The 13,698-nt window shown below is 48.4% G+C and overlaps 1 protein-coding gene across 2 annotated transcripts in view; it reads left to right on the top strand.

Annotated features, from left to right (window-relative positions):
- The first annotated feature begins 1,140 nt into the window (after positions 1–1,140).
- Positions 1,141–13,698, top strand: part of cacng7a (calcium channel, voltage-dependent, gamma subunit 7a) — an 18,006-nt gene continuing 5,448 nt past the window's right edge. The window contains exons 1-4 of one of the 2 annotated variants that reach the window (XM_062410066.1): positions 1,141–1,241; positions 9,387–9,582; positions 11,735–11,821; positions 11,904–12,044. In XM_062410066.1, coding sequence (XP_062266050.1) covers positions 9,387–9,582; positions 11,735–11,821; positions 11,904–12,044 — 424 coding nt within the window. In that variant the 5' untranslated portion in view covers positions 1,141–1,241. Of the gene's footprint in view, positions 1,242–1,421; positions 1,727–9,386; positions 9,583–11,734; positions 11,822–11,903; positions 12,045–13,698 lie in introns of those variants that run through there. The other variant, XM_062410067.1, reaches the window with a different exon arrangement.

The raw sequence follows: 13,698 nt of genomic DNA, 5'->3' as shown, positions 1-13,698 counted from the left end.
AGTCGGATCGGCCTGAAGCTGGACGTTGTGTGACGCTGCTGTCAGCCGGGGGGGGGGGGAAGTGCTGCCATAAAAAGTACAATAGATAACTTCCTTTTTTTTGCATTGGAATGATGCAGCAGTCTTTCCGACAGAATCCAGAGTAACAGAGAAGTTGAGAGAGAGAGATAGAGAGAGAGAGAGGGCTGACTGTCTGCGGGGTCTTTAAAAACTTTACGGATGTCAGCACGAGTGAATTTAAAGATCTGTGCGTCTTCAGGAAAACGCAGCTGACTCGTGTGTCCATGTTTTCCTGAATCAGGGAGGAGCCAGTGGGCGGATCCCTCTCGTGACTATGCTAACGAGCTAGCATCACAGTGTACGTAAAGTAAACAGAAGCTAACGGCAGAACGAGAGGAACAAGCTGATGATGCAAACTGGAAATCTCCCATCGACCAGTTTGTCTTATTCCACCTTAAAACCCCCCGCTCTCCTCAGCTGTGACGACCTGTCAGACGCACGTTGAGATTATTAATATCTCTGACCAAGCTTCTCATCATTCTCATTTCATGTTGTGAGTGCAACGACTAACAAACTGAATAAACACACAACATTTGTCATGTCATCTTTGGACACATTTCATTTTTCATATTTGACAGAATCCAGATGAAACCACGAGGCTTCATGTATTTTCTCTGGTTCGTTCTCGGCTGTCAATCATCTTCCCTCCAGTTATATTTATTATATTTGTGTGAACGTTCACGACAGACCCACGTTTGTGTGTTTTCTTCATTAGTGGTTCACTGCACGTTAATAGTTGCTGTTTGTTTGCATCAGTCAAGCTGTCAGCCCGAGTGATGTGATGCGTCCTCAATTCAGCCAAACACGCTCCTGTGCCACGCTGACCTCGTGCGTGTGTGCGTGCACGAGTGTCTTCTTCTCCCTCCAGCCTACATCACTGTAGCCCCCCCCCCCCCCCCTCCACACACACCAGTCCCACCTCCCTTTTCCCAAACTACAGTGAAGCCCATTCAAGCGATTCTCCGCAGTGCTGAAAGAGCAGAGCGAAGTGAAGGAGGAGAGGGAAGGAGGAGTGAGAGAGAGGGGGAGAACCGAGAGGAGAAGAAGGAGCAGCAGGAGTAAGACAGCGCGTGAGAGAGGGAGGGAGGGAGGGAGGGAGAGAGAAGAGGAAACCAGCAGATTGTCCAGGCTCCCAGTGCGCACAGAGCTCTGCACCGTGCGAGCAGCTCCCGCTCCGCAGGGTGAGTAACGCGTCTGCTGCTTCCATTCCGACTGCGCCTCCATCCCTCCCATCATCCCTCCATCCCTCCCATCATCCCTCCGTCCCTCCCATCATCCCTCCATCCCTCCCATCATCCCTCCATCCCTCCATCCCTCCACCCAACTCTCACCTCCTCACTCCCGCACAGTCCGAGCTCCGCGGCTCTGGCTGCGCACGTCAGGACTTTGGGATTCAGCTGCAGGGAAGAGGATGATGCTCGTGCATGTGTGCTGACAGGAGATATTATCCTCTCTCGTCCTCCGACCGCAAAACTAAAAGCCGAGGAGGCAGTGTGAGCGAGGAGCCTCACGTGTCGGTGGAGGAGAGAGGAGGAGGAGGTGCTGCTGAGCGCCTGTTGGCGGAGGGATGCTGCTGCTGCTGCTCTGGGATCAGTGTGGCGCATGAAGAAGCAGGAGCCCGCAACAGTCAGAGTTGAGTCGGGAGGAGAGAACAGGGAAGCCAGCGGTGCGTGGAGGAGAGAGGGAGGAGGAGGGCGAGCCAAACTGTGAAGGATGATGTGATTGTGTGTGTGTGTGTGTGTGTGTGTGTGTGTGTGTGTGTGTGTGTGTGTGTGTGTGTGTGTGTGTGTGTGTGTGTGTGTGTGTGTGTGTGTGTGTGTGTGTGTGTGTGTGTGTGTGTGTGTGCGTGCTGTGAAAACTCCTTCTTGGGGAACCCATCCTGTGATTCTGTTCCAGCAGACTGCAGCACTTCTTCTTGGGTCCCCCCCCCCCTCTCTCTCTCTCTCTATCTCTCTCTCCCCCCTTTGCATCCCTCAGAGTACACATACGTGTGTCTGTGTGTGTGTGAGAGAGTGTGTGTGTGTGTGTGTGTTGTAGACGGAGGAAGCTGCAGAGCTGAGATCGTGAAGTTCACTGCAACACAGTTATTTATTTATTTCTTATAGGACTTTAAAGTACTGACGTCATGATGACACATTTTCTAATGAACATTTATATGTAATATTAATAATAATAATAATGTCTGTGGAACATCTGGAACCGTTCATCCTCTTCAGTCTGATGTTTAGGCCCAATCAGGTGTTGACTTTGGACACGTGATACGTTCAATACTAACCAGCATTGTGTAGCAGTTGTGTGCGTAATCGACAACGTCAGGTTTTTCTGAGTAGCGAGCGTTTTGTGTGAGGAAAGAACCAAACCATCAGGAGATGAGGAGCAGAGGTCTGGACTCCATCTCACTGAAGGACAGAAGCTTGCTTTTGAAAATGCAGAATAAATTATAATTCAATCAGGTTGAATCATTTCAGTTTGTCTGAACGTTTTGGTTCTTGCAGTTGATCCGTGAAGATTTGTATTTTCCATGTAGATTTAAAAATGACGAAGAGGAGGAGAGGACTTTGATGAAGCTTCTAGCAGACGATCTGTTGTGTGTCTAATGTCGAGTATTGTGAAGGGTGAACCCTTAGAAACACTTTCCACCACAACCTTGATGAACCATAGAAGATCCCAAAAGAAAAAGTGTCCTCCATCTAGAATCTCCACATCATTCAGGACGAAGGTCTTCTTACTGGGACCCAGTCGTCTGTCCGTCCACCAGAGAAGAAGAATCCCAGTCTGGATTGGACCTGCTCTCCAGTTGTGTTACTGTGAAGGGAATGTTCAAATGGAAACATCTTGTGAAATGTAGATAGGTAGAATCAGGGATTTGGTTTCCTGAGACTTTCCCTGAGTTCAAGTTCCTCTTGAGTGTTAGTGAGAGGATTCAAGCAGCAGGTGAGAAGGTCATGTGATCTGAAACACGAACATACGTGTGACGTGTCGATCGGTCGGCGTGCGGCCGTCAGAGATCAAAGGAAACGAGCGACACGATGAGTGAAGATGTTTGAGCGGCTGATTGGTGAGATGGACGTGTGAGGGCCTCATGTCCCACCAGGGTCACTGAAGGTGCCTCTGAGACGTTTGTCCTCAGATAACAAGTCCACGCTGCCGTCTCCTCAGTGAGTCTCATGATGAAAGATCTGCTGATAAGCAGCAGGAAGGTTGTTGGTGTGAATCCCAGTTCATTCCTCTAGTGAAGAAGTAGAATCATGAAGTGTTGGAAATGACTTCAGAGCAGAATCAGAACCAGTTCATCTCATCCGCCCACTTCTGGAAACAAGAGGTTCTGTGCTGTGGTTGGTCGGATTCCTCGGAGGCTGGAGGACCGCCCACTCCCCTAAACCTCCTTTCTTCTTCTTCTTCTTCTTCTTCTTCTTCTTCTTCTTCTTCTTCTTCTTCTTCTTCTTCTTCTTCTTCTTCTTCTTCTTCTTCTTCTTCTTTGAATCATCGTCAGAGTCTCGTGCACATTAAGGTCGATTCACCTTCAGGCCCGTCCATGATGAATCTGACCTCATAATCAAATTACACAACATCTGAACAGTGAACGGATGTGTCACACGTAAGGCTGCCTGCCTGTGTGTGTGTGTGCGTGAGTGTGAGTGTGAGTGTGTGTCTGTGTGACTGTGTGTATTACAAGGATTTACATCAGTTTTTGGGCCAAGGTCTTTCCTGCGTTTCCTCTTCTTCCCCAGTTGTTCCCTCGCTGTCTCCCTCTCCTTTATCTTCTTGTCCTCAGCACATCATCAGCCTCTCCCTCATGCTCCTCACTGTGTGTGTGTGTGTGTGTGTGTGTGTGTGTGTGTGTGTTTTTTTTCTTACCCGCCACATCAGCTAATTCTCTTTATCAGTGCAGCAGTGGTTCTACAGTCTACATCACACCAGGGTTTGTTTTAACTCCTTCATCCTCTTGAGTTCTGCTTTGAGGAACTAGAACCTTCTTGAACGTCGTTCCTCAAAACGTATTTTCCTCGAAAAGCTCCTCGTCCTCCCTCGCTACCCCCCCCCCCCCCCGTTTTCTTTATTTCCTCATTTCTTCCCGACTTAAATTCCTTTCATTATTCGCCCTGTACTTAACGTAATCCCTCTGACCGTCTCTCATGTGTCCTCGCCCACAGAAGGATGTGACCTTCCTTCCTCTTCTGTTTCCTTCTCTATCGCTTCCTTCTGTCCTTCCTGTCCTCCGTTCTTCCCACATTTAAATATCCATCTCTTCTCCTGCCAGTTGGCCCGATCCTCTCGCTGCTGACAGAGGGACATATTGCCTTCTCAACAGAAAACAACCAACCCAACCCCACCCCACCCCCCACCCCCCCCCCCCCCCACACACACACTAACGATACCTAGCTAACCTGGGAACGCCATCTGTGGCGTCCCGCCCGGCACCGTGGGACGTGGAGTTTTGCGGAGCTCAGCAGTTGCTTTGCTCGGCTCCATATTGACCCATCGATGCCGCAGAGTCTTTCATCCCCCCCCCCCCATCCTTTCTTTAATCTCATCATCTCTCTTGGAGCCAAGACTGAAATCCTCTCATGTCTGATATCCAGTCGTTTCCTAGAAGACAACAGAGATTAAACAGCTTTTTGTTACAGAAAATGATAGAAAGATAAATAGATGGATAGAAACGTTTCTACTGCTTTTCCTGTTTTATTTATCACGTCAAACGCACAATCGGTCACACAAACAGGACACAATCACACCAGTGAAGAGGCTTGCTGCTAGTGGGTAGAAACCATCTCTGACTCTGCAGCACAAGGAGCTCTTTATTAAGTAAACGGCCTTTTCCTGGATTAATTCATGTGTACAAAGCTCCTGATAAAGGGAACTTATTATCACTCCTACACTGACGAGCCTCCTTTAATGACTTCATTAGCGACGCACACTCATTCACTAAGCTGGACTTCCGAGTCTCCGGTAGAATTAAACAAAATTAATAATGAATCCAAGCAGAACAATTAAAAACTGTGCCGAGGAGCCGAGGAGCCGGTTGTTTTGTGACGAAGCATCGAGCCGGAGGATTAAATTTAAACCTCTGAGATGTTCAGATTCAGATTCAGATGACGGGCAACAGCAGGAACTCAGATAACTCAAATGATTACAGACATGTCACAGAACGAGGAGGTTAAACAAGAAGAAAGAACCTCTCTGTCTCTTCTAGGACATGATGCAGGTGACCTCTGACCTCTGAACTCACAAATCTAAATCTAAATAGTTGGAAGGAGACGAGAAGCTCCAGAAACACTGAACTCTGCAGCTTCGTGAGTCAAACTACAGATGAGCTTTGTGATCAGTGAACAAAGCTCAGAGAGTCACGTGTGAGGATCCTCTCCCAGGACACAAGGACATGCTGATGGAAACAAACACACAACACAACAACACAACAACACAACAATAGGATTCACCACATTATCGTATGAATGACAGGATTAGTGAGGATTTCAGCACCACAGCGGTGGACAGCTCCCTGGTCCGTTGCTCAATGTTTGACTAAAGAAAATCTAAAGTTTTTATTCTTGATATATTAACGGACCATATTTAAGAATTAACGTACAGTTAAATACATAACGCCTGCTCCACACCATAAAACAATAATGATGAATGAAAGTTAAACATGTGGTTTTGGACAGAAGGAGAGTTTCAGTCGTTCTTTTGATCACATGAGCTCTTCGTCATTTGAAAAGAAAATTCCACCTTCATCTCCGTCAGCACTGAAATATCATTATCTTCTTTAATCAGGCTCCTGACGAGGACTTCTCCTTCCTCCCGTTCTCTCCTCTCCCCCCTCCGCCTCTCCTCCCTCCTTTGGTTTATCATCTATATCTCTACCTGCTTCCCCTCTCTTTCACTTCTTCTCCCTCTTTAATTTTCTTCTGTCTTTTATCTGCTTCCCTCCTCCTCCCTCATTTCCTGCCTCTGACCTGTACTCCTGCTATCTGTTCTCCTTCACCTTCTACTTCCTTCCTTCCTTCATTCCTTTCTTCTTCTCCCTTCTGTCATCCTCTCTGGGACATCCTATCTTTCCTCCGTCTCTTCTTCACGTTCTGTTTTCTTATTTCATCATCCCTCCGTCCTTCCTCCCACATCATTACCTCCGACTCTTTGTTCTTAAGCACCACTGCTCCATCCATCTGTAATTTATTACATCGCCCCTTCTCCTGGATCGTCCCTGCACACACACACACACACACACACACACACACACACACACACACACACACACACACACACGCACACACACACACACACACACACACACAGTTAGTTAGCGGCTTGTGCAGACCTGGGAATTGTGGTTATATTCTCGGGGCTTAAATAACATAGAAAAACTCATTACAGCCCATTAGTTGCCAGATATCGTAGCAAACGTGTGAGTCTGTGTGTGTTTGTTTGTGTGTGTGTATGTGTAATAATTGGTGCACCGACCCGTCACAACAGTTCTTGTTTTGTTTCTACATTTACGTCTCAATCCGAGTTTATTAATCTGATGGTAGCAGCAGATCTGATGCTGAAGAGGATCACGATTCTACCCTCACACTTAGTGTCTCTGGATTGGTTGAATTAATACCTGATGTTTTTAATCTACCTATAAACTAATAGTGTATAAATATTACCCTTTAGATTGTATGAATAACTCATTGTATCATTTTAATGTGAATTGATCAGAGAGTACAGATTGTTTTCCTCTGGGTTCAGATTCTTGTTTCCTGAGACAAAGTGTTTCTGTGTTTTCTTCAGATTACAGATTCATTGTGTAGATTAAACAGCGTTGACTTGTTTTCAGTTCCACAGTTCCCTCGTCCGCCTGAGGGTTCAAACCTTTTTCCTCTGAGTGTCACTTCTTATTCTTCTTCTCCTCATTTTAAAGATGAGCAGCAGTTAAATCTCACAATTCACCAAACAACCAGCCGCCGCCCGCCTCCCCCCATAGAGTCTGGAGCTCTCTTTATTATCTGTGTGTAAGTCAACAGGATGTGACACGGCGTGCACGCAGCCTGTGAGAGGCCGCCGGGCGAGACGCGTTATCTGCGTCCTGCAGGTGCTCGCCTCCTCGCTCGCCCCTCGCTCACCCCTCTCTCTCTCTCCCCGAGCCCACGATGGATCTGTGTGTTTTGACTCAGCAGCGTCTCACGGCCTCTCGTGTTGGACCTGGCAGCTCCATCACTGAGACGGAGGCTTATTTACACGAGTCAGGCTCGAGTCACCTCCGCTCAGTGATGTCATCGTGTTTGACTCTGCAGGGAGGAGAGAGAGTCACGTGACTTCCTCTGCAGCACGTCCCATATGTTCCCAGCAGGTTCTGAGCTCTAACATTTAACTGTTGAGAAGATGTGATGCAAGTGGCTCCGGCTGCTGAAGTATGAATAGTTTGTTCCTCGGTCAAGGTCAAAGCTCAACTAACGACCTTCAGAGAGCTGAGATGTGGTGGCACATGTCTGTGATTCACATCTGGGTCTCCTCATGCAGCTCGTGTGTATCTGCCATCGTCTCCGCGGGGGGGGGGGGGGGGCTCTGATTGGCTCCCCCGAGGCGAGCAGCGTTTTAAACCATATATTTGAAACAGGTGAGTCATGTCTGGATGAGCGAGTCCTCCCTGACACGGCTGGATGTGCACTGCAGCGATGAGGTCACTTCCTGTTCCCCCCTCTCCGCTCGGCTCTGATCTCGTCTTCAGACTTCACTTCGCTCCACGTCTTGTCTGCTTCTTGTTGATCGGCCGTGTAAACAGCTTTTTAAAGGCTCTGCTTCCACCTCCTGTTTTGGATGCAATTTATTATTAGTGCCACATGAAAAATACTCAGTTTAACTGTAAACATCATTTTGCGAGAAGCGAAAATGAAAGAATTATCCGTGCTTTGCATATTGAGTGAAAAGTAAAGTGAGAGAACGTGTGAATGCACAACAGACTGTCGGAATCTGTCCTGAAACTCCTGTTACACAACTGTGTGTTGAGTTACATCAGCGAGGACCTGCAGCACTCGGGCCTCTGGACGTCCTCCAGCATCTGTCTCCTCTCACACCGAGTCCGTCCATCTGTCTCATCAGAGGTCGCTGTGCCAGGAGGCTCCAGACGACGTCCTGCCTCCTCCGGTCTCTGCTGGGGGGGGCGTACCCAGAAGACCTGAGGAGGACGGTGCTGAAGCAGGAGGCGTCCTGACCTCAATGTCTTTTATATTAAACTCTACAAACACAAACTGCAGATTTAATGTCCAGTTTGCACAGAGGGTGAAACTGAGTCAAAATCTGTGTGTGTGTGTGTGTGTGTATGTTGATGTGTGTGTGTGTTTGTCTCAGTATGTCTGCAGCTGAAATCATGCACAGCAGGGGACGCACTTCTGCCACCTAGTGAGCGCCTGACTGCACTGCACGTTACCTGGAAACCAGACAAACTGGAAACCAGCAGGAGATCAGGAGGTTTTATTTTTCAGCTCTCAGACACAGTGAGAATCAGTTTGTATTAAACTCAGTTTTGGTATTTGTCACGTGGTCCAGTTCAGACGAGGTTGTTTCTCTCCTCCTCCGTCTTCCTTCCTGTTCAGTGTCACATTCATATTTAACTGGTTCAGTCAATGAAAGTCAAGACGGATTCAAATCAAAGCTCCTCCGCCCTCGTCTTCATCAGTCAGTTCTTCAGACTTTATAAATATGTAAAACATGCCATGTAAATGTAAAGACATAAAAAATCCACAAGCACAGATGATGGCGTTCGTTTCTTCATCATCTCTGGATACAGTAGACATCTCTCTCTTTGGTTATGTCGTATATTCGTTAGAGTAGAACATGTGGATATATGCTTACAAACACAAGGACATTCTCAGAGAGTCCACCAGATGTGTGTCTTATTTACTTTACCCTTTGGGGGATGACCTTTGACCTAGGGAACCATCTCTTAACAGTTAACATATGGGCTTAGAAGGAAGGTTCTTGACCAGTGTGCCTTCATGTTCGGACACAAAGATGTGCCCTTATCTAGCCAGAAATCCCATGTGGGATGCGTTATACCTGAAGTCATGGGTGGAACCAAACTCCCTATATATGTGTCCTTTCATCCCCTGCAAGTCAGATTTCACCATTTGGCTGTGTGATGTCTCCGAGTATCTAGAGCTCGTCCTGACCTGTGGTTTCTTGTAATAAACTTTGTTACATTGAAATTACTTGGTCCTCGGCGTCCTTCCTTCATCATCAACAAACTTCAACAACACCCGGCTGCTTGTGTTTACTACAGTTACCTCCCTCTTCCTCCTCCTCTTCGTCCCCCGGCCTCCTCCTCACTGTCCTCCTCTGGTCCACAGATGAGTTCCTTCAGCACCCGGGCTCTGACGCTGCTCTCCTCGGTGTTCGGCGCCTGCGGCCTGCTGCTGGTGGGCGTGGCCGTGTCCACGGACTACTGGCTGCTGATGGAGGAGGGGATCATCCTGCAGCAGAACCAGACCACCGAGGTGAAGATGGCGCTGCACTCCGGCCTGTGGAGGGTCTGCTTCGTGGCAGGTACACCTCACTCACCGTGATGTTCTCTGTTCGCTAGCGTGTTCTTCAGAAGATCATCCTAATCCATCAATCCCCATTTGGGCCAAAGTTTGTTGATTGAGTTTTAAATGTTTAAATCCACAAATTTAAAGTAAGAAGTGGGTCAAGTCCTGCTCCTGCACACACACACACACACACACACACACAGACACACACACACACTCCGGCACACACACAGTCCTGCACACGCTCCTGCACACACACACACACAGACACACACACACACACACACACTCCTGCACACACACACACACACACAGTCCTGCACACACACAGTCCTGCACACACACACACACTCCTGCACACACACACACACACACACACACAATCTTGCACACACACACACACACACACACACACTCACACTCCTGCACACGCTCCTGCACACAAACACACACGCTCATGCACACAAACACACACACACACACACACACACAGTCCTGCACACACACAGTCCTGCACACACACACACACTCCGGCACACACTCCTACACACACACAGTCCTGCACACGCTCCTGCACACACACACTCATGCACACAACCACACACTCCTGCACACACACACACACACACACACACAAACACACACACAATCTTGCACACACACACACACACACTCACACTGCTGCAAACGCTCCTGCACACAAACACACACGCTCCTGCACACAAACACACACACTCCTGCACACACACACACACACACACACACACACACTTGTGCACACTCAGTGGGGGGGACACCACAGACACTGACTGTCCTTGTAGCGGGGGGGGCTGTCTGTGTGTGTCGGGTCATGATGGTGTGGCTCCAGGGAGGCGGCCATGTTTGTGTTTCCCTGTTGTCTGACGCCTGGTACAAAAGGTCAGAGGAGGAAGAGGCTGGTGGCATTTGGAACGTGTGTGTGTCTGTGTGTGTGTGTGTGTGTGTGTGTTGCTCTGACACTGTGCAGCAGCGTTCCTACATATTCTCCTCGACATCACATCTAATCCACCATATGCTTCTTGTTCCCTGTGGTCCACGAGGCAGCGTGGACACACACACTAGTTGGGATGTGGACACACACACACTGCTCGTGACCTGGACACACACACATGCTGCTCATGAGTGTGTGTCTGTGGAGCTGCACGAGGCCGTCGGGCTGTTTCCAGTCTGTGGAGCTTCTCTCTCTTGGACCCGGAGCCCTGCCCAGTCTCTTGACCCTCGTCTCCTGGAGCATCTCACTGGTTTCTCACTTTGGATGCCGGACCAGCAGACTCACTGGGGAGGCAGAGAGTCGGCCTGAAGGAATCCAGAGTCTTATTCCTCGAGCTGCTCGGAGGCGGCTGAGCTCGATTTCCTCTCGCTCTCTTTCTGGAGATTGGATTTCGAACACCAGTAGGAACCTCAGCCCTCAAGCTTCAGAAGCTCCTCAAGTCCAACTTCCAACAGGAACGTTAATCATAGCTGTTTATGATCCGACCTCCTTTCAGCCACTTGGTCTGAAGAGAAAACACAATAGAAACCTTGAACGAGGGTTTATTTAAACTCACTGCTTTGTGATTTATCATTTAGATTTCACCCTGCTCCAAACTGCTTCACAGCCGATCCCCTGTCACGAGCTCTAACGATAGAAACACATTAAACATCCACAGAAACAGAACTGAGCATCGTCCACCGTTCAAACCTGATATCAGCTCAAACTGAGCAGCTGAGTCCCAAAGAGAGGGTCGGACCAAGTGGCTCAAGGTGAGGAAACACGGAGGTTGTGGGTTCAATCCTCAGGTTGAAATTGGATGATACGACTTCCAAATAAGAAAACAACTCTGAGAAATGGTGTGTATGTGTGTCAGCGTGTGTGTGTCTGTGTGTGTGTGTCTGTGTGTGTTGAGCTTAGTGCTTGTGTCTGTATTCAGCTCTCTCTTCTCTCTCGGCTCAGACGTTCTCCTGAACCTCTTCACCTCCGTCTGTCTCTGCCTCTAATTCATGTCTTTTCTCCTTCTTCTATTCTCTGTTTCTCTGTTTGTCTCTTTCTCTCCCTCTCCTCTTGTCCTCCTCTCTCTCTCTCACTCTGTTTTCCTGCTAACACGTTCTTGACGACCCGACTAACCTCGGTGGTTCTGTTTCTCTCTCAGGTCCGGAGAAGGGCCGATGTGTGGCGTCGGAGTATTTCACCGAGCCAGAGATCGAGATCACGACAGAAAACACGGCCAACATCCTCAGTGAGTCACGTGCGTCCTCACATTTGATTTGTGGTTTATATCGTACACACACGACTTTCATCACGTCCTCCCCCTCCTGCAGAAATGGTCCGGACCGCCACCCCCTTCCCGATGGTCTCTCTGCTCTTCGTCTTCACCGCCTTCGTCATCAGCAACATCGGACACATCCGGCCTCAGCGCACCATCCTGGCCTTCGTGTCGGGGATCTTCTTCATCCTGTCAGGTACAGACCGAGCTTCACCGTGCTTCTCAGTGGAAAGTTGAACGTGGTAACAAACCTCCTCAGTCTGGAGATGGACTCTTCCTCTCTTCACTCAGACACAGTGGAAACGAGGTGTGCACACAAATCACATCTTGCAGAACACTTCATGATTCTGTTGATCTACCACAGACTCCGGGCGTTTCATGGTTTGATTCCATATTTTCCAATTATCCTCCGTCCTCTCTCTGAAGGAGACGAGCGTCTGTGCACAGCTGTCGGAGAATCTGCATTTCAACTGAAACATGGTGTTCTCAGTTTCTTATCTTTATTTAAGTGGGCGCTCTTCTAATTTAGAAACATTACTTCTTCATTTCACAGTCGGATTTTTAAAGATTTAAGAACCCCAGTGTTTCTCACTCACAGTTTCAGATTCATCTCCCAGTGCATCAGTTGGTTTTCCAGATCTCAAACCTTGTGAATGTGGATCTGAAACATTTTGAAACTTCCCTCTGAACCCAGGCTCCTGTGGCTCCTTGTTATTCCAGGGGCGCGTTTACAACACCCACTTTTCAGAGCTCGTGGTTTTTGCCGCTGGAGGCAGGAACCTGTTGTTTGCTCTCGGCTCAGATCCCAGTCACACGTCGTGTTCTGGGTTATTCAAGCTTTCAAAGCCTGTTTTCCCAGTGACTCCTTTACCCATAATTCATCAGGACTGTAGAAACAAGCAATAAGACTGAAGGTGAGTACAAGTCCAATGGAAGTGTGAAACTCGCCTGTCATCTGAAATCAGATGTGAAGAAGAAGAAGTGAGCTTGTTAGAAGTCGACGTTCTTCAAGGTTGAAGATAAAACTTCAGCTCAGAGGATGAAACTCTTCTTCTCTCAGCTCGTCACACGTCTCCTTGTTCTCGAGTCGACTGAACATCCGACTGGATTTACTTCAGATAAGTGCTCAGAGGTGCAGGAAGCTGCAGGACAGCTGGTTTGAGACTCTGCTGCAGGAGGGAAGAGTTTCACCAGCAGGTCGTCTCTGTCTTCTAGTCTGAGGTTTCAGTCTGAAGATCCTAATGAGCAGCTGCTTTTCTCCAGGACTTTGTGATCTGAAGGGAAACGACACAAACCTCCAGAGCAAAGTCCAGCTGCAGCCTCGGGTGCAAAGCAGCTGGAGAGAAGGTTTTAAAGTTTATTCATAAGAGCAGAGATTAGTGCATTGAGCCGAATGATATCGTCCATTCAAACCCTCGGCAGCTAAAGATATCCTCTGAGAGAGAACTGGTCTAATCCGGCCTGAGGTGTTTGCGTAGTTTCTAGATTCATCACAACAGGTTAGTATCAATGAGGAAGAGTTAAAACACACAGAGACGTGAGAGACAAGACATTTCTCTAAAGAAGCTTCAGATTCTAAACTGGGACAGAAGCAGCATTAAATAAACGTTCACATATCTGAGACCCTCGGAGCGGCGGCATCTCGTCCTCACGTTCAGACGCTTCCTGTTTCCTCCGGCGCTCAGCGGGTGAAGTGGCTGCTGGGAGTTTTCTGGGCTCCGTTCAGGATGACATCACCCTCCTGGTTTATTCTCTCTAGCTGACAGATGCTAGCGGAGCGTGGAGGACTGCTGACTGGACACCAGGGACAAACATGATGTCAGAGAAATGTCTCAGAGCCGAGCTGCAGA

This window comes from Platichthys flesus, chromosome 17 (assembly GCF_949316205.1).
Source record: "Platichthys flesus chromosome 17, fPlaFle2.1, whole genome shotgun sequence".
Classification (NCBI taxonomy): Eukaryota; Metazoa; Chordata; class Actinopteri; order Pleuronectiformes; family Pleuronectidae; genus Platichthys; species Platichthys flesus.
Note: the sequence above shows the minus strand (reverse complement) of the source record. Positions and strands in the feature narration are given on the sequence as shown.